General features: G+C 38.8%; 4 protein-coding genes across 8 annotated transcripts; all 4 read left to right on the top strand.

Moving 5' to 3' along the window:
- Window positions 1-322: 322 nt before the first annotated feature.
- On the top strand, window positions 323-1665 carry LOC131771523 (uncharacterized). Its single transcript, XM_059087332.2, has one exon. It carries the CDS (start codon window positions 323-325, stop codon window positions 1292-1294), a length of 972 nt encoding a protein of 323 aa, XP_058943315.2. The 3' UTR covers window positions 1295-1665.
- A 2382-nt stretch (window positions 1666-4047) lies between these two features.
- Window positions 4048-6536, top strand: LOC131771526 (selenoprotein Pb). Its single transcript, XM_059087336.2, has 3 exons — window positions 4048-4230; window positions 4626-4853; window positions 5295-6536. Exons 1-3 carry the CDS (start codon window positions 4196-4198, stop codon window positions 5530-5532), a joined length of 501 nt encoding a protein of 166 aa, XP_058943319.1. The 5' UTR covers window positions 4048-4195; the 3' UTR covers window positions 5533-6536.
- Window positions 6537-7282: 746 nt separating this feature from the next.
- On the top strand, window positions 7283-15582 carry LOC131771521 (melanopsin-like). 5 transcript variants are annotated; one of them, XM_059087328.2, is made up of 2 exons: window positions 7283-7619; window positions 14024-15582. In XM_059087328.2, exon 2 carries the CDS (start codon window positions 14049-14051, stop codon window positions 15018-15020), a length of 972 nt encoding a protein of 323 aa, XP_058943311.2. In that variant the 5' UTR covers window positions 7283-7619; window positions 14024-14048; the 3' UTR covers window positions 15021-15582. The 5 variants fall into 5 exon arrangements, with proteins under 5 accessions (XP_058943311.2, XP_058943314.2, XP_058943310.2 ...); XM_059087331.2 differs by lacking the exon at window positions 7283-7619 and adding an exon at window positions 9719-9852; XM_059087327.2 differs by lacking the exon at window positions 7283-7619 and adding an exon at window positions 11331-11551.
- Window positions 15583-16237: 655 nt separating this feature from the next.
- Window positions 16238-20608, top strand: LOC131771530 (uncharacterized). The gene is made up of 4 exons (XM_059087341.2): window positions 16238-16346; window positions 18112-18369; window positions 18882-19109; window positions 19669-20608. Exons 2-4 carry the CDS (start codon window positions 18338-18340, stop codon window positions 19760-19762), a joined length of 354 nt encoding a protein of 117 aa, XP_058943324.1. The 5' UTR covers window positions 16238-16346; window positions 18112-18337; the 3' UTR covers window positions 19763-20608.
- Window positions 20609-20988: the final 380 nt, after the last annotated feature.

The following is a 20988-nucleotide window of genomic DNA, read 5'->3' as shown; positions in this document are numbered from 1 at the left end:
TTGTTTTATCATCAATGGTGACCACATTATCTTTCACGAATTTAATTTTCTGGTCTTTCTCTCATGGGGTTTTTTTTGTCGCCTGATTAATTTTTTTTTCACTATGCTTTGTTTCTTTCTTTCTCCCCTACGAGAAATAGAAGGGATGACTGTGAATATGAAGAGCAGTAGATGAAAACCTGAAAACTTTTGTCCTCCTCTCTCCCATCCCTGCCGAGTACATTTTTGCAAGACTCCCCAGGGAGTGCTTCGCGCCCATCTTTTCACGTGGTACAATGTGTTTGACAACTCGTTTGAATTCAAGTATTGCAATAATTTCAAGATGAGTTTCGTGTACATGGTCCTCTTGAAGCCTTCTGAAATACGCTTCACGAAGAACTTACTCGCATCGGAATTTGACAACGGAATTCCCCTCTCGGAGACCTTCACTCAGATAAAGAATGGAGAAATTCTGTTGGAGGATGTCCCTGCAATAGAGGTTGTTTTCTATCCCGAGAAATGGGAATGGTTCACTCTAAACAACCGGCGACTGTGGGTCTTGAAAGAGCTGGAAAAGATTGGAAAATGTCGCTATGTGAAAACTAAGAGAGTTGAGTACCAGGAAAATATCTTTGAGTATCCCACCTTGCTCTATGGTTCTGCAGCTCTGGCAGAAAAAAACCGTACGTTCACGTGGGAAGGTGACAACTTGCGAATCACAACACGGCGAACTCCGTCAAGAGAAGTCGAAATTTATCACGAAGAGGATGAAAGGAAAACCCGACAAGATTTGCAAAGGAGAGGCCGGAGCGGTTCACAACACAATGAGAAAAATGTTAAGCATTGTGGTAGTCGTACATCTAGACGTAGACGACGTAGAAAGCGTTACCACCCATACTGTAGACACAAAGAGCCACGTGTGCAAAGGGAATTGTATGCAGGCACCACTCTTTGGATTCGACAGCAAAGCGTTGACAGCCTAGAAGAGCGGAGTCGCAGCCGCCGAAATTCTGAGACGTCAGAGTATTCTGGTTTAGAGTACGGTTTCCATTTTAGCTCCACCTTGTGGTTTAAAAAAAGACAAGCATTTTTAAACCGTGTCTATTGCGTTCGCACCGGCCGTTTGAGGGATCCATCGCGTTTTGTAGATGTCTTGTACACTTGTGGCGTTTGTTTTAAGAGTTTTCAGTCCAAAGTCAGTCTGAATCAGCACAGTGAAGAGCTTTTCCACTGGGCCTGTGTGCGATGTGGAAGGTTTTTTGAAACTCATACCGCTCTGGGACAGCATAAACTTGCTTTAAACCATACAGTGTGAACACATAATACTTATATATTTGTTTGGTTATATTGGCAAGACTGAAAGTAAAGTCTCAACGCTATCTTTGTTATCACTTGGAAACTGATAGCTGTCTTTCTTAATTATTTTTAAAAGGTTACAGTGCTCTTGCCATTGTTTGTCACGCTTGTCGCGCGACAGAAATTGCATGACAATATTGTTGTGTTTATATATAGATACACGAACTGTCAACAATACTTTACACGCTTATGAGATCACACTTTACTATCCGGTTCATCATACTTGTGCTTCATATCAATGACGGCTTGAATTACATTCTGTTATTTGTTAGGGGAAACGGATACGATAATTAAGATTTTCGATTGTTCAACTGGTGAGTGGAGCAAATGTGAAGGTGAAAGATATTTAAAAAATGGATTAAGGTAATAGAAAACACAGTTAATTACTGTTTAATTGATTATGAATATTTTTCTTAAGTTGTCAAGAAATGTATGAAATAGTTAATATTGTTAAATCTCATCGTGTGTTTGTACTTAATGTTTCCGGTCGTCACACACCTCGTCATTTTTTCGAGAGGTCTTCTTTTACAAGTGGACACTTTTTTCTTCTTCGACCAGAGCATATTTGACCTTTGACTTTTGCCTTGATACCCATTTCATTTCCTGAAAGCACACTCAGGATAAGAGTTCCTCACCTACTGATAGAAAACGTGACTAAACGTGACTAACCGTGACATCGCGTCACGGTTGTCGTGCTTGCGGTGAACGTCAGGGTGCAAGGGTGTAATGTTTCCTGTCCAGCAGAATTCATATTTGGAACCGAGCCATAAAGCGTACTCTGAGGAGGATTAAAGGTATTTTGATCTGAGCATTATTGGAACCGGCAATCTTGGTGAGTTTCAGATAAATTTTACCAGAATTAAGAATTGATATTTCTTCACATCAATTTCGGGCTCTTTTTTCGGGTACTAATCTCTCGGACGGGTGTAAAAATGGTCAAGGAGGCGATGTGGTGACGAGGGAAATTCCTTGAGGGTTAAGCAAAAGTGCAATCTGTCTCTTTAGAACGTTGCTATAGTGAGTTTGCCGAACAATCATAGGCATATTTGTCGCCAGTATTACAGAACATTGATCAAGTGGTATCAAAGATCGGAGATCTCGCTCCGCTAGTTGCAATCGTTGACTGTCTTCTGTTTACACTAAAATCTTTATCATCCTAAACTTGTGAATGCTCGTCAGGGTTAAGATGAAAATGCCAGTTGTTTAAGGGTAAAGTCACCACTTTCTAGAGGATGTTTCGAAAAAAAACTCCCTCACAAATTAGTGTCCAATTTGAAGGTAACGCCTGTGCCCCTCGCGAGATGAAGGCAGAGAGGTCACAGTAAAGGATACCGCCACATTTAAGTGTTTTTCTTTAAGACACAATTGATAAAAGGGGGCTAAAACACTCATGCGATGGGTAAAACTGCGCGATCTTTCCGCGCATATAGAAAAGAACTGTAATAAACACATCTTCAGGCTGAGAGCAGCCCAAGCTCCAGCTGTAACATGATCATCTTGTGCCATACCAGTCAAAGAGTTTGTATGGGAATATTTACAACCGCTCTAAGGAAGAAAAAAATACGTCAAATTCTCAAAAATACCTCACCTTACTTCCACAGTGTATCGCTTGTTGTCTGACTACTTACTTTGATGAAAAGAGCCCATTTTAATGAGTTTTCCATTTCGAGGTTTTCAACCTAAATAAGAAAAGCTTCTCGGATCGGGCGTTCGAAAATGGAATGTTCATCCTTTGGCTTTTCTTATGTACGTAGAAAACCTCGAAATGGACAACTCGCTAAAATGAGTTATTTTCTTCAAAGTAAGCGGTCAGATAACAAACGATACGCTGTGGAAGTAAGGTGAGGTATTTTTATTGAGAATTTGACGTATTTTTTTTATTCCTTAGAGCGGTCGTAAATATTCCTATACAAACTCTTATACGTCCGCCATCACCGTTATTGCGTAAGATGATCATCTCACAGCTGGAGCTTGGGCCGCCTGTGGTTGACCGACTTGTCGTTCAGACAACGCCGAGAGGACCATTTTGAGTATGTCTGTATCGGAGGGGACGAGGATTTTCAACTCAATACTGAATAACGGATGCGACTCTGTTATACTCAAACCCTTCTTTCTCTTTTAGATAGACTAGATAGATAGTTTTATTAAAATTACCCTTGCAGCCCGAGGGCTGAATTACGATAATTTTTACAAATGTAAAACGTAAATTAATCATAACTGTAAATTATATAATGAAAATTAAGAAAGTTAATTCATAAGAATTAAACAATAATAAAGCTTATCATTATGTAAACACTAAATTAATTAAGATACAATTAAAATTATTCGAAATCAGATCAATTAATATATATGAGTTGTACAAGGACGTGCTATTGGCAATGGCTTACAATAAAACTGTCTCTAAAACGATTGGTTTTAAAACGAGGAACTTGGAACTTGCGATTTTTCCGTGTTCGCCAAGGTAGCGAATAAAGCTTGTGATTGTTGTTATTACTTACCTCTTGAAACATTGAGTTACCAATCGCCTCTCTCCTGTCATACAAGGTAGGTTTGTTAAAAACTTCTAAAGCCTGTCTATAAGATAAATCATTAGTGCTTATTATGCGTAGTGCTCGCTTCTGCAGGTAATTGTAGTTTAGGAGAGGAACTTCTCAACGCAATGCATGCGATTACCACGTCGATTTTGGTTGCGTCGCTTTCGTTCTTGGTGCTAACAGAGAGCGCGAAAATATGCCAGCGGCCTCACTCCTGGTCGATAAAACAAGTAAACCCATTGGCTGAAGCAAGATCAAAAGGTCACGTGGTACTCCTGGGACTGATGCTCGCTAGCTGACAATTTTGCAAATGGCAGGCTCAGCTGATGGAACGAATGCTCAAAGGGGTCGTTAAGAAGAGGTAGGGCATCTTTCACTCCATTTTCTTTAGCCCTTGCAAAAGAGAAAAATATTGAAGTTTTGGAGGGGAGGAGTAAGTGGAGGAGGCTTTATTCTCCTCAATGCAACGCAAGGCCGAAGTTCAGTAAATCATTTTGGAAAACGTGGTCCCCAGACCCCACAAAATCTTCCAGCATCCTCGCTTTCGTGAAAAGTTGTCGGTCATGGGATTTGTTTTCTTTGGGAATTGGAATTGACCCGGATCGAATGTAATCTTTCAGGTCCAAACCACGAGCAGCAACAAAGCACTGAACTCTTTATACTTTTCAAGGTGGTAATTCTTATTCATTAGTTTAAAACTGCTAAGAAACAATTTCCAACCCAAACAAATTACTCTCTTTTCTTACATCTGCACAGGAATTTCACGGATATTTCTTTTATGATTCTAAACATGAAGAGAGCTTCAGGTTCCATCTCAGAGCTACAAAGGAGAGTGTCGTTCCCAGTCTACCAGGAGCCAGCAGACCGAGACATCATGGGATTGTTAGGAGGAAGTAAGGACGATTTCCTCATCTTCGATCGCTGCGGACTCTTGGCTTATCATTTTAAGATGCCTCGCAGCTATCTGATGTTTCCGTTTGTACGGTAAGCTGCATGACTCTTCATCTTTAAACCAGTTGCTGAAACATTTTAGTTAGTGTCCGTCCCTGGTATTTGGACACTAGTGTCACGTTCGGATTTTGGACACTAGTGCCCGAATTTGGATTTTGCACTTTTGTGTCTGATTTTGGATTTTGGCCACTCGTGGTCGATTTCGGATTTGAGACACTAGGTTTTTTTTTTTTAAAAGCGCCCGATTTTTTATTTCGATTTTAGTCGTGTCAATTAGTCTCTATAGTCTTGATTCATCTTTCTCTAGTAGGTACTTATAGATATATGAGATGCGGCAGGTTTTTCTGTCTTGGGACAAACCTTTTGCATCACCACTTTCTAGATTATAGAATCTAAAGATTGTTTTCAATTCTCTAAAAATTATGTTATCACTAGCCACATGTAGTCCTTAACTGCCTATTATTTATATGGCAGGAATGCGTTGATAAAGGAATATACCAAAAAAGGTTCGAAGTGTAAACGACACTGTCCGATTAAGACGACCACTACTGCAACCCAGGCCACCACAAACAAGCCTAGTGCGTCATCCGAATTTTCAGCCAGTTATAGTTCAGAGAGTGTCGAGTCACAGCCTCAATCTGATGCCACTACTACCTCATCACCCGTAACAACGACTGATCTAACACTGATTCGGCGAAAAGAAACACCTTAGAGTGGACAACTGTACTGGTTGATAAGCATCTGATAAGCATCTGATTAAAGTGATAAGCATCTGATTAAAAATATAGATTCCAAGTTGCCGTGCGTCTGTTCTGTAATAGATCACAGATGACGTCAAAATGTGGTAAGAACAAAAAAGTGGCACACGAGGCGCAGCCGAATGTGTCACTGATATTCTTGCCATATTTTGACGTCCTCTGTGATCTATTACTGAACAGACGCACGGCAACTTGGAATCTATTTGTTTTATATAATAAAGAATTTTAAAAAGTTTTAAAGATGACGTCATCTATACGTCTGTCCTCCAATAGATCATAAGTGAGAACCAATCAAAATGCGTGCATAACTGAGCTCATTAAATAATGTCTTCTCTCAGTAATACTGCTGAATCACTCATTACGATCATGAGACTAAAGGAAAGGATGACCAACCTAGGAAGTTTTGATTGTTAAACGAATTCTCCTTGTAAGTGTCCAAGGAAATGTACAGGGAAGAGTGTCGAGAATATGGCTACTGATGTTAGAGTGTATTGGTTTGATGTTAGGAAGTTGAACAAGCTTTATTTGTGCTTAGAAAAACTTGACGTCAGAATTATAAAAATAATCTTTATGCCCAAGTTGATAGTATATAGCAAAAACAAACAAAACTTCTGCAGGGAAAATTTTCGTTTCAGTACTTTGTTTCATGATGAATATTTTATTATAGATCATCATAATACTCTCATGGAATTTTAACGTGTAGTTTCTTTTTTTATCTTCAGTTGTGAAAAAAGCTTTTCAATCTGGAAACTTTGATCAAAAATGATAGACAAGCAAGAAAAGAGACAGTTGCTTGTTTTGATGCAAACGTCAAAGAAACAGAAAGAGAAGTGTCCAGAAATAGTTTGAACTTTTTCGATATCTCTTGTATCCTGTATGACTAAGTTGCACAAAACTTGTTCACGTGTAACTTAAGATGATTGGAGGAAGTGCTATTAAAGAGTTTAAGTCATAACAACTTTTAAAATGTCTTTTGCGTGTGAAAGCGTTCGTTTTTTTATATCTTTTTATCTCCATTAATCCCCCTCAACTCCAAGAAGTGATTATCACGAAATACCTTCCTATATTATTTATACATTATATGCAAACAGGTAATGAGTATACTCAAAGTTATCACGTGGGAGTTGTTATCTTGATTTAACACCAAATTCTCGTTACTGATTTTAAAGGAGATGAGTGGCTGCTTGAAAGGGGAATTAACAATCAGATCTTTTGAACTAAATGGTTAAGTTAAGGCTATAACCGAACTCTGGGCTTTAAAGGAGGTAAGGTTCTAGAGAAACTGTGGTGCAGCGTAGGTGGGAGAGCAGAACAGGGTCATTCGCTCTGACGAAGGTCAAACGCCCGAAACGCCAGCTTTGAAAGTCTTTACGGTGGCCGATTTACGTCATCAACTCAGTTGATAAAACCAAATTACTCTGGGCTCTAAAATCTAGCTCTGAATAAAAGAAATATATGTTTAGGTAAATAATGTGTTTTCTTGCCTCAATGAGGAAGTGTTTTCAATTTGGTTTACATTAGTAGGATATATATGCTTCATTTTAGTCTAAACAAGAAAGTGCATTTCAATAGATGTGGGTTAACTTTTCACGCATAATTCACGGATAAATTTTTGATAAGATGTATGCGATTACAAATTCTAGAAATGATTGGTCAGTGCACCCATACCGATCACTAAGCACTAAGCTCCAACTGAATCCAGCCTCGAATAAGATATCTTTGTTTTCTTTAAATTAAACTCAACAACGTTTTTGTTCAATCTATGCGACACACACTTCTATAGAACCACAACAGAGCAGGAAGTCCTCGGTGAAATCAGTGGGGGTGGAGCCTTGTGGCTTTTAATCCAATGAAAAAAATCACAAGGATATAAAACAACCTGTTTTTCAAGAGCAACAATCCATGAAAATCCCCGCTCCTCTAAGAGCCTCAGTGGCAACTAGTCAGCCAAAAACATGCTAGAAAGAGTTCAGTTACTCTGGAACGTAGTCCTTCGTGGAGTTTTTCAGTGTTCACAGGGAAGTCAAACTCTGGACAAAAGGTAGGCTAAAATGAAGAAGGGCACTTAGGTCGCGTCGCCTTTGAAGAAACGCTTGTCTGGAGGTATTTTGGGAATAACTACTTGCATTGAACTGCACCGAGTCTATTCTGTACGTGTTCAGCACTAGGTAAATCACATCTGTCTACAATTACCGAATTTGCAAAACATTACCAACAAAATGTGAAGATTACGATGTCTAAGAATCTTCTAAAAGAAAGGATTTTATTGCAATGCAACAATTTTAAAATTGAGGCCCTTGAGGATTAGGCAAAGGTTTGCTTCACAATTTCGGTCGAATGTTATCAGGCAGAGAGCAATTTGGTGTCGTCTGGTCGAGGAAAAGAACAAGTTTTATATCTTTTGTAACTTTTTTCCTTTCCATTTTTCACTTGCACGATATAGCATTAAGTCAATAGGTTTTTCTCGATCGATTTATCGACTTTTTTCTCTCATCAACTATCTCTCTGAAAATAGTTTCTTATCGACCCTCAGTGGCAGGAACACTTTGTTCCAAAAATTGAAATTTATGCTCATTATCGAGTTGAGCACTTCGCCGATGTGTTTGAAAGAAAATCATGACAATTTTCAGCATCATTTGTCATAATTTGAAAGCCATTATTTTTTATACAAATTATACTTGCGACTTTTAACTTAAAAAAATTAACTGGAAAATGTCCAACATTCCAAAAACTTAAATATTATTGACCGAACAAGAAGTCAAACTTTTTGTTTGCCACCGCGTTAAAACATATAAGACTCGCATATAAGAGATGTAAATAATAAATTAATTGCATATAGCTAATAGCCTTTTTCCGTGACCAGAGATGTTTGTTCCAAAAAGCATTGCTTTGTTGTGGCTAACTCTGTGGTTTTTTTCAGCCGGCCTTCGCTGATTGCTTCATTTATGCGACACAACCAGATAATTGAAAACGAATTAGCCTTTGTTTAGAAGTAAATTCACTTTTCCGGTTTTTGCTATCACGGTTATACAATAAAGATAAACTTAATAAACATATAAAATTGATATTTAGATTCGTAACCCAAGCTCAAAGTTGACCAAGTTTCTAACATTAAACAATAAGTTTCAGAGGAGAAGACTTCGTAAAAAATCATACAAAAATGAGGCAAAATTCGAAGAATCATGATACACAATTAATTTGGGATGAGACTGTCTGAAATAAGTTATGCGGCCAAAAGACATAGATTCTAACCATGTATGTAGGGTTTTAACCTCAATGGTAATATTAATTAAAAGAAAGAAATCTTCACTGGCAGATACCATGAAACGTTGTCAGTCTTGAGTGACTTGTACCAACTTCCTCCAACTTTAGCAGTTAACGTTGTGGTTCAAAATCATGTTAGCTTACTAAGACTCGAGGACATGAAAACCACATTTCTCTTAAGCTTGTAAATCTTCCCAAGTTTATCATGGACTAAAAGTTAATCTGAGGACATTTTCCAGTGACCAGCTTGCTCTTATGCCTTGTGATTAACAGGGATTCGAGATCAATTAGTCAGAATATGTTGAATATTCGAATATTTTGTCTTTAAGAACAGCCGCCACACTGAGGAGAAATGGCTTTTTTTACGGATCCAGTAGCGGCGATTCTTAAGAACTTGTCAGATTACTTCGACTCCCACGAGGTGTACAAGTCACAACAAATAAAACCTTTGGAAAAATACTTATAAATAGAGGATTTAAAAGAGAATCCTGCAGATTATTTATAAAATGAAAAGAAAGCACGATATAACAAACAGTAAGAAATATTCATGCTTTACCGTATGGCTCCACGCAATGAAGACAAAACTTTGTTACCTTGGGTACATACTACAAGCAACAAGTAAACAGAAAAATTCTCTTAAATTGGAATGAGCTTTCGTTAGTTATCAGCTAATATCTGACTCGTAGCTACGAAATATTTATTTACTTTCGTTGCTATTGTTATGCTGAATAGCACCAGAGGAAATAACCTCCACATCGATGCCAATCCTGCCAAGAGCTCATTGAAATTTGAGCAGCTCTCACACAAAAAAATAAACAATACGCACTAAGATTACCACACAAACACCCTAAAACAAGCACAGTCGCACGATTTCATGGTGTTGGGAAAAAGTCAGTTTCGTCAGGTCTTACAGAATAGAGGACATCTTCTGGAAATTTTGCTCTTGACAAAACCGAATTTGAAACATTTTGCCCTCAGTATAAAAAGTTCACATTGAGCAGCTATAAATGGTAGGAATGTTTGCTACTTGTAATTAATGTATAACCGACGAGCAGATGTCTCAAATTTTTAGGGCTATTTATCTGAGTCATCTGTAGAATTTTGTGAGAAAGCGGCCAGGGAATGAGTTGAAAATTTCTGCAGACAATTAGATAAAACAGGATTGATATCGTTTGTAGCTTGTACAAAACAAAGTGTTTGCGTCTTTCTCAAATCGCAGGAAAAGTCCACTACTATGCTAGATTTTTAGTTAATTTATGCTAATTTAAAAATTTAGAATTAAGTCTGATTTTTTACAGTTACAACCTTTGTGAAAAAAATTTCAAATAGTATTGAATAATACAGCAACATTCGACGTTTTCTGCCAACAAGGTTGGGCGGCGACTGATCGATTTTTTCCTTGAGCTTCTAAAACTTATCTTTTTCGTAGCTGAGGATGTACGTTGGATTTCATTTTTAATTTTCTATTTTTATCATAACCATTCGCAACGAGTGATGATTGCTCTTATGAAACTTTTTGGGGTATTTTTCTGGAGAGTCGTTTTTGCATGTGGCCAAACAGTTTATGACGTGCACCAATGGTTAGTGTTTCTTTGTCGGTTTTTGTTCATTGTCCTGAATGCTGTTTAGCAACTCTAATAACACGTGGTAATAGCTCAACCCGAAGTTTAGCTGTCATAAGTGAGTTCTAATTCTACAACCTCACTAATAAAGGCGAAAAAAGAATTTTCGAGGCAGATTTGCGAGTTTCTTAAAAGTCAGTTCATTCGGAAAAATAAATTGAAAGAATAACCTGTTTCATTCACAGGTGTGACCAAAAAGAAATTTCTCCAATTACAACATTAATACATTTTCGAGTAAAAATTTGATGAGAAGAAAGGAAAACACAACGTTGGGGATATTGCTTGATTTTGCACCAAATCGTCAAAGCAAATTATAAGCAATGTATGGAGTGCTCTGCAGAGAATTGATGTTCTGATCATAGTAGCGAAAGGGTTCAGTGTAATACCATTGGGCGAGATTTTTGTATGAACTAAAAAGAAATTAAAAATAGCTGAAAACAAACCTGAATTATGTAGAAGTCGATGCTTTTGGGCATTATGTAACAAAAATAAAACTTTTTGGAGAAAGTTTTTTAAAGCAAATCCTCAGACAGCCGATTATCGCTAGAAGAAAGAGTCTTGCAGAGTATCTCTTTAAAATATCTTAGCTTTATGTAAACGACATCATTCCCTTTTTTTATAGAAGCAAAGCATCTTTATCTCTCGCAGACTGTTTGGGCGCATCTGTACTATCTTCCTTTCCGTTCAGATGCAAATTTGTTCATTACGATTGGTTAAAAGTCATGCCACTTTCGTTTATGACATTTTAACGATCAAAACCATAATACTTACGGTAAATGAAAAGTCATTTCTAATCATTACATTTTGCGCCTTTTGGCTCCATTCAACGTTTTGATGGATAAAAATTTGATTAAGGATGCCAGCAATCAAACAAAGTAAATGAAAAGGGTGATTTAAAAGCTAAGGTAAGGAAGTTGTTGAGTCTTCTTTAGAGTTTGATCAAACTGGATTATGGAATCAAGTCGGTTATTTACTGCCCACGCGTGCTGGGATATTGATGAACGCTCAACTTTGGACAAACTGAAATCCGACGCCATCTGTTACAGGGGTGAAATAGGTTCATAGTGGCAGTTCAGAATATGTGAAGGTAAATCATCACAATAATGTTATCGTCCAGCCATTTTATGTAGTAGTCGTAAATAGCGTTAAGGCTAGCGCAACCGCAAGATGAGTATAAACCACGACTGGTATTTATTTGTTTCATTTTCTTTTGGTAAATCGAAAATTTTTCTTCACAGTTCTGGTATATAGATTTTAAGGTAAACTCGCTTTCTCGAAGTGCCTGCATTTCACTACACTAATAGAATGCTATGGCAAAACCAGTTCGCCTCGGAGAATTCGTAAATAAGACATCTTTCATGGTTTCTTTTTTAATTTTTTTCCATAATGAAAATCTTTTGAATTTCAGTGATTAAGTACTCTTTGGAATTTAAAGGTTGAAGGTTAATCACGGTTAGATTCTGGTTATTCGTTTGAAAAATGCTGTCACTGGCAAATTGCTTAACCTAGGAGGAATGCTGTGTAGCTGATCAATTATATGATATCTATTCAAAGCTTCCATGCTAAGCCCCAAATTTCTTCACACCTTTTCTCTTCCGTTATTAGGTCTCTTACAGCAGACGACTTATCAATAAATGAATGAGGAGTATCTTATCGAGGGCCACAAATTTATTCGTTATTTCAACTATTCAGTGCCACCCTCTTCAAAAAGTGTTTCATCATTTCATCTCTCAGAATAAAAAAAAATCCGAAAGAAAAAAACGTGCGTTGCCGAGACACCGCCTTTGGAAATAATATAAAATGATATATGATAGATGTCATGTGTTGAACAGATTCAAATCTCAATAATTTACTTATTTTTACAACCCCGTTTTTTAGACGCCCCGTCAGTCAGGAGACAGGCATGTTTAAAGCCTTACAATGTCTATAATGATTGACGACAGTTCACCCGAAGTTCAAACTTATGACAAAGAGAAAATCAAAAAGACAAAAGCTTTTTTCACGCTAAGAGAGATCGCTTTTTGATAAAATCCCTTAGACGTCGCGAACGGAAATAATTAACGGCAAAAAGTCATTACAGAGAGATATAACAGCCTAAGTATTTCATATAGTATAGCCTGAGGAGAATCACTACTTTACGCTATAACTCATTTAACTGGTCAGATCAAAAGACTCATTCAATCATTTGAGGACTCTTCAGGGCTTCCGTAACCGCAGGGAATACCTTTTGTCACAAAACAGAAACAGAAGGTACTTCGTGCATCATACGTAGAAAAAAGGTGAAAGGAAGGTAAAATCGTTTTTAGCCCCTACAGAGAAAGAACAACTGATAATAATAAACGTCACTCATTGCTACCGTGATTTATGCTGCTCTGAGATTTCTATCGCCACCGACTGAGAGAACAATGCCAGAAAGTTGTTTTCACATTTTGAACAATTTCTGCCACATCACGCACAGCTTATAGATAAGCAGCGCACCAAGCACGTGAGACAATTCAATTTGTGAACCTGTTTTTTACGACCACAGTGAAGAGTGATTTTTTACATCAGTCAAGTATTACTCACGGAAACATGTGATCTTCAAAACGAGACAAACCTTCAAAAGATCTCCTTAGTAAAAAGGTCGAGGTAAACGCTGTTGTGATCTTGTGTTCCTGGGTAAGGTACTTTGTTCTCCCGGTGCACCTGTCCACTAGGAGTATAGACGGGTGCTACTGAGTAAAGTAACACGAAAATTTTTCGAAATTAGAAAGAGGAGCAATATTTCAAGGTGTTCCATACTAAAGAAGGCCAGGGCCAGGACACGAAGAAACCTGAAGCAATAGTTTCCAAGCCCTGTGGCAAATAAAAAAAAATCGATGCAGAGGAAACTTGATTTAATGAAATGCTAAGGGATTGGGGAAATTAGTTCGTTATATCGAGGGTTCGTTGCATCGAAAACCTCCTGTTAACGGATTTGCTGAAAAACAACCAAAATATTCGTTATATCGAGGGATGGTCAGTAGCGGTTGTTTTGTTTTGTTTTTTGTGGTGTGACATGGCGCTACCCAGTATTTTGGGATCGGAACGATTAATGTAAATAACATTTGTGCTTTAATGTCCATATGAAGCTACAGTACACTGTACAGGTCTCTACGTAGCTACAGCACCTTTGCTGCAGTTCTTCATGAGAACCTCTAATGGAAACAATATATTGCTGATACTGCATGCAAGGAAACGTTCTAAATTACCTGTAATATTACTGAGCAAAATCATGTCTCCTTTAAAGCAGTTTTCAACAGAATATGGAAAAACCAAAAACATTGTAATCAAAATTACTAATCAGAACAAAGATTAACATCATGTTGGCCAATGACAACTCAAAGTTAAAACAGGCAGTCTGCTTGAAGCGCGAAAAAACGATAGGAACCAGGTAGCCTACGTGTAGCCGTACCCTGCCCCCCTCCGTTTCACCTGGGGGGAGGGTATGGCTACACGTAGGCTAGGAACTAGGTTGGGATTGGTTTCAGTTATCATTATCTATATAGTTTTGTTTATAATTTTTTTCTTGATTTTCAAGGAGATTAAAACTCTACTGAACAAGAATGTCTGACCTCAAAAACAAGAGCAAAGAGATGGATCCCGAGGCAGCCTTTACTATGCCCATTCATTACGTGATTGCAGCAGTTTATGTCGTTTTAACTGTGACAGCATTCAGTCTAAACACGCTTGTCATTTGGGCATTTGTCAAAGACCGCACACTGCGCACGCGCTCGAACAGCTTGATTCTTAGTATAGCCGTCGGTGATTGGCTACACGCAGTATTAGCATATCCCCTTGGAGTTGTTAACAATGCGTCAGAAAGTTGGCGCTTGAGCGGTGGAGCCTGCACGTGGTACGCCTTTATTACATCTTTCCTTTCGTTCGGTATAATGCTCCACTACGCTACATTTTCTATCGAGCGTGCAATCACTATAAACTTCTCTGAAGCCTTGTTTTGTATTGAGAGGAAGCTTGGTCTCATCATTGCTGGACTTTGGCTGTTTGCCCTTCTTTGGAGTTCGTTCCCTCTGTTCGGTTGGTCAGCGTACGTTCCTGAAGGCGCAGGTGTGTGTTGCTCAATTCGCTGGCAATCGTCCGATCCACTTGATATCACTTTTGTAGCTTGTATTTTCTTATTCTTCTTTTTTGGACCAGTTGTTACCATGGTTATAGCATACTATTCCGTTTACAACAACATGAAGAAAATGACTTTAAATGCGCATGGATTGTGGGGAGAGAACGCTGCACCTACAATGGAAGTTATCCAAGCCGAGGGTAAAATCGGGCGCATGGCATTTATGATGTCGACTTGCTTCTTGTTCGCATGGACACCTTACGCCGTAGTTTCTCTGTATGCTATTATAAACCAACCTGAGGACATCACACCACTGGTAGCCACTCTACCCGCCTTATTTGCCAAAACAGCGCCTTGTTATAATCCCGTCATTTACTTTTTATCATACAAGAAATTTAGGGAAAGCCTAAAACGGACACTGAGACGCCAACGAAACACCAGTGCTGTAAGCAGGCTGTGACAACACTAAACATCTACTCAGCTTCACTGCATTCCTTGATTATGATGTATTTTCTCCACACTGTTCTCTGTACATTCCAATGTTACTGACAAAGAGAATATGTTAGACAATCAAGAGCTTCTTAACTGACTGATCATTCCCTCTATTCTTATGAACTTAATGTTTGATTCAGGTGTGATACTGTGGAGAGAAATTATACGCTAGTCAATCGAAGAGAAGTTGGGGGGTTAAATCATCGAGAGCGGATATATAGAGCCGCCGGTTGCTTATACCAGGCGCCTAAGCCAAGGCTTCTCTGTTTGGATTGATAAAAGAAAGAATTAATCACTCCCCTTGTTAAATCAGTTTACTAATTATAAAAATCTTGGAAGATCCGTCCTCAGTCATTACTCAGAGCGCTCTTTAAAAATTTTTCCCCATTTCTCTCGGCTCACTCTTTTCCCCAGTGGCTTAGAGTCCCATCCTTTGCCTGATCTCCGTTGAAAGAATAAAGTTAATTTTTAGCTTAGTATTTTTCGTGCTGATAGGATCTCTCTACTTCCTGGAGTGAACAAGTAACTTTTTAACACGTCAATTTTGGAGTATTGTCTTTTAATACAACGATAAATTCTCTTTACCAATCTGCAAGAAAATATTTGGCAGCCTGAGGGGAGAGTTGAGGATCAGATCTTGGGATTAAACGGTTGATGCATAATACGTGTCGTATGTGAAAAAAGGAATTATACTTATTAAAATCAGCCTGAGGTGTAAGTAAACAAACCAACCGCAAGCAAACTGGAGTAGCCTGTCTATGCGGGAGGTATAGTCCGTTTGCGACTTAAGCGTGATCATAAGGACACGAGTGAGGTAGACGGAGCTTCGCACTGGGCGTGATTTCCATTGCTCTCTTGAGTCCGGGGCGTGGGGTCATTTCTCGTGGGGGAAAGATCTTATGTATATACCCACCAAGAGTTCCAAAATATGATTTACAAAGTTATATGAATTATATATTCACTCTCCTTCATATACCCATTTACCTTCATATGTATTTATCTGCGAGTGTGTACACGAGATCTCTAAATTGAGCCTCGTCTGGTGCGCGTCAGCGGAAAGTCACGTTATGACCCTATGTTTATAACTCGTTCTTTGGACTCGCCGCGGGCGATTTTTTTCCACTGGCTTGTCACGCGCAGGTTGAGAGTACTCTGTAATTGGATCGTGCAGAAGTAACATGACTCCTTGTCAACAATTGGACACTTGCTGCGAGGGCCGATTTATCACCGGTGAAACCGGATTGTCAGCAATAGTCGGCAAATCGACCAGGATAAAGCAGTCACGCTGTAAGCCGTAAGTACAGAATTCGCATATTATTCTATGTCGATTGCCCCTTTTTCGACCAAAATCTGGCTTAAAACGCTAGCTTACTACGCTTAACCAGCTCTAGCTTTTCTTGCCATCAAACTGGAAGGGTTGTACCCGATAAATTTTTAGGACAGGGGTTTTTAAAAACCTGACTCTCCCAGGGATAAGGAGTTCCAAAAATGCCTTTCCTTTGTAGAAAATGAAATCTCTGTTTGCAGCCATTTCCTGTAACACCTTCGCGCAAAATTATAAAGCCTGTCTAGGATAGAAGAATGCAACACCCGTCTTCTCTTAACGCAGAGCGTTCAGTCTCTCAGATATGTGATTGAGCCGTCGCGGGTCATCGAGGCGACGTTGGGCAACAAACAGCCTTCTTCTTTTTCTTCTTCTTCTTCTTCTTAACCAACTCCTTCTTAATTAAGTAAGCTAAACGGAACTATTTCAGTCAAGTTTGCGAAATCGTGTGTACAATTAAATACAAACAGATTGGAACGCGCGACAATAGTTCGAGCTTTTAGTATTCGCTGTACCTCTTAAATTTTCGTTTCGCAACAGGGCTAGGAAAGAAAACTTTTTTCACAAATTACTCAGCTTTATGTAATAGTTCGTATGATTTTGAAGAATACATCGAGAGTCTATGGTCCTCAAATTTCGATGCAGAAGAGGAATATATCAACTTTTTCCGTTGATATATTATGTTACGTGATTACCTATACATTTTACAGGTCAAGAACGCAAAGAACTTTCCAAACGAAATAATGATTAAAAGCAAGTCAACCTCCATGAAATGGACAATCCATGTAAAACAGTCGTCTGGCTTATTTTTCCGGGAGAAACCACTCATTAGAGAGGTTTTGCTGTTTAAAGGAAAATAGATGGATCTCTCTCAAATTAGATATTGAAACTCGATTCCAAGGCGCGTGATGTAATTTAAACCTATTCTGCTCTGTTTGATGTGTAATTTCACTCGCGTCTTGCTTTCGAAAATCGTTTGAAATTTTAGCACGCAAAATGAATTCACGCTTGAAACTCTTCGCAAGGCGCACACAAAAAAACAATCATACAGTGGTTGGTGAGCCGTTCCCCTTTCTTTCTGTCGTTTGAGCTCGTCACACGACCTTTTTCGCACTGAGTGACGACTCTAGTACTTGCGGGCACCTGGGTGGAAGGAAGAGAACAACTTTTCTGATGAAAGTTTCTCATCTACCACACGCGATCAGGCAATTTTTAGCCTTGGAAAGTTTTAAAGAGGCTTCGTTGTTAAAATATTTAGTCTTGCTGCCGGTCATATGTTACGATTATACTATTAACTATTGAATAACTGGAGTTAAATCTAAGACAGTTGAATTAAGTCACACCAACATCACAATCCTGTGGTCACGCATGCTTCTCAGCATTGAGAGCATTCGTTGGAATATATTTGCGTGGCATTATGGGAACAACAGTTAAAAAAGAGAGGGGGGGGAGGGAAGAGGACTCAATTTTTCAATCAATTAGCTCATCGTACCTAAACGTACTTTTTGAAAGGAGAACTTCAGACTAAGTCAAGAAACATCTCTGATCATCAGATCATCAGAAAATAGAGTCTAAAAGATCTTTCCAGCTTCTGATGGCAGCTTGAAGGAATTTTTATCTCTAAATCAACATTATCTAGAATAAATATTAGTCCTGAAATGTTTCCGAAGTAGGCATTTGTTTTGACATTCTGTTATGTATGATTGTTAATCATTACTTTCTTTAAACATTGCAGAAATCGAAACATGGCGAAGGGAATGTTGGCATTCCTCTTCGTCACTCTGCTTGCTTGTGTGTCGCTGTCGGATTCTCTTTGACGGTGACGATGACAGCGGCCATCCATGGGTCCAGTGCCCGACGCTCGGGCACAGGGATCCGTGGTGGTCCTAGGGGTGATAAACTCCGCTTGACGGCAGAGAGTCTGATGACAGGCTGACTGTCGCGTCAAGGCCATTGCGAAAATGGACGAGATGCGTGAGGTCGCTAAGGGGAGGTAAGTCGTTAGTGAAGAGTGCAACCGAAAGTCATCGGTTATTTCTTTCGTTCAGCTGTCAACAGAGATAGGGGCGCTCTCGTCGGACGAAGATTACGTCACCTCTTGCTCAATCACTCTGCGTGGGGTTACTATAATACTCAAGCAACTATTTCGAAATGGATAATTTCAATTGGTTTAATCAACTGAGTTGATAATGTAAATTCGCCACGGAAGAGAGCTGACGTTTCTAAGGTTGGCTTTTCTAAAGGATAAATGTTTACCGAGCGATTTCTTTCACAGAGGAAGATAAAGGTTAATCGGTTAGTAGGACAATTACTTAATTCCAGTAAGGTACCACTGTAGGGCCCCCTATCAGAAAATTCAGCCCACTTGTCTCAATAAAAACAGGTTATCCTACTCAAAATAAAAGAAGAAATAGCTCTCCCCACGAAGCATCAAGGTCAGGCTTGTGGCTCGAGTGGATTAGTAGCCGCTCTTTATATTCTTACACACATTTTTCGCATCTACAGCGAGATGGGTGACATTGTTTTCATGACAGTGGTTGGCCAGAATGTTTTCTCTCAGTCTTGGAATCAAACTGATGACATGTTCGAGGAGCCTACCCCGGGTCTCCTGTCTACAGAATTTGGTTTGAACAAGACTGGAATATTTGTTTATAATCGTTGCGGAAGTCTTGAGGGGGAACTCCAGTTATTCCCAGTAGTTCCCTTAAATCCTTCGGATATCCGTCTTGAATGGTGAGTTTGCCCTTTAACTCGTAAGAGTGACTAGAATTTAATTTCTCCTTACAATAACACCCTTGAATCAAACAATAAGGTCATGAGAATAGAGGAAATGATCAGCAACAAAAGCAGCTCTTGATTATTAAACAAATTCTCTTTGTCAGCACCTTGGGAAATGTATAATGAATAGTATGGAGAATATAGATACTGATGTTAGGGGTAAAGGGTTAAACCACTAAGATCAAATTAGTAATTCTCTCTTCTAGAAGTCACTCATTTTCGTGTAAATTAGAAAGGAGAATTAATTGTTTAATCAAGAAGACTCCGGCGGAAAGTTTCTCTTTTCTTATCACCTGTTTGCTAAAATTATGCATACATATTGTGAAAAGAAATTACAAGTCTATCACTTTTGAGAATGCTAAATTTTGTCAGGAATCAAGTGAAGATTAATTTTGCTGATAGTTTCGTTGCTATTTGGGGCAATCGTTTCTTTGTAACGTGCGTGTTAGGCAAACCCGTATACCACATTTTTAGAAACCCGTTGAACCAGTTTTCCTCTTTTGCTGATTTGCAGGAAAGTCATCGAAGATGCTTACAGAAACTGCCCGCAGTGTAACAAACCTGCTCCAGAAAAAACTCGATTTCAAGGCAAGGTGACCACTCCATAAGATGCTCAGCCTTCAAGTCTGGAATAAAACTGATGTGATTTCGCGCTTTCCGTAGAGTTTAGTTGGTTATCACAAGGGTTTAACTTTTAAGGGGGGAGGGAGTTAATTCCGTGGTAGGAATTTTGTCGTAGAGTTTCTTCATTTGGACTTAAACGTCAGAGGAAATTAGTCACTTCTAGTCGATAAAGCCCGCAAAGAAAGTAATAAAGCCTTAAGGACAACAAAGCGAAATGAATCTGCCCCCTGAAAGCGAAAAAATGATTCGAGGAACAATCAAATTGCTCCGTGCAATTTGATTGTTCTATGTCCGTTTACGAAATTGTTTCCGTGCCAATTACAGATCAAAGAAAATTTCAAACTCAAGCGATAGCATTCGGTAGAAAGTCCATTAATGAAAACTCTATGAATATGATAATATAAAGCTGGGTCTTATTTGGTCTACCTGATGTAGTCTCTTTTTTTCATTATTATTTGCTGTAGCAGAAAAAAAGTCGAATCATAGCACCTTTCCAATGCCTTACAGTTGGGGCCGAATTTGTGATAGTGGGGAAGTCTTATGTTTCAGCCTTTAAAAATATGAAGACTTATGAAGAATAAACGGGAAAGAGTGTTAACCGTTTGTTTGGATGGAAGTCATCAGTTTTCGGTTGAAATCAGAGAAACAGAACATTTCATCGCGAGATCTCAGACGGGTTTTTATGACGAACTTACAGTAAAGCTTTTTTGTAAGTTTTTGAATTTGTTACCAGTCCCCTCGCACATGAACGAAATGCGTATAAAGAAAGTTGTTTTGTGCCACGTTGTAATGTTGTGAAAGGAGAAATAAAAGAGCTCGATTTTTTTAAAGACTAGAATGGTTTTGGTGTAATTCGCCTCGTGAAATGTATTCAAAATGTGTGCCATCTTCTCAACCAATTATGCTTAGACTCCAAGATAAAACCATAGACTTAGTCCCTCGCGTTTTCCCGTACTCCTTTTTTCTTTGAGTGCTGATTGGCTCCGTGTGATATTTTCGTTAGTTCTGATCGACCGTTGAGACTATTTTTGGCTTGACAAGACTGCGTGAAAAATTGCTCTAATCGGAATGCGCATTTGGCTCACGAGAGTGCTGTATTATCCAAGCGTACTACCATACAAACCACGAGAAGCTTCTCATTTTATTAGACTGCGCAAGTTAATACCGCGCGCTTAGCTAAGAAATGAAAATTGACTGACAGATCAAGAGA

The sequence above is a fragment of the Pocillopora verrucosa genome, chromosome 12 (assembly GCF_036669915.1).
Source record: "Pocillopora verrucosa isolate sample1 chromosome 12, ASM3666991v2, whole genome shotgun sequence".
NCBI classification, from domain to species: domain Eukaryota; kingdom Metazoa; phylum Cnidaria; class Anthozoa; order Scleractinia; family Pocilloporidae; genus Pocillopora; species Pocillopora verrucosa.
This window is presented reverse-complemented; position numbering and strand designations above follow the sequence as displayed.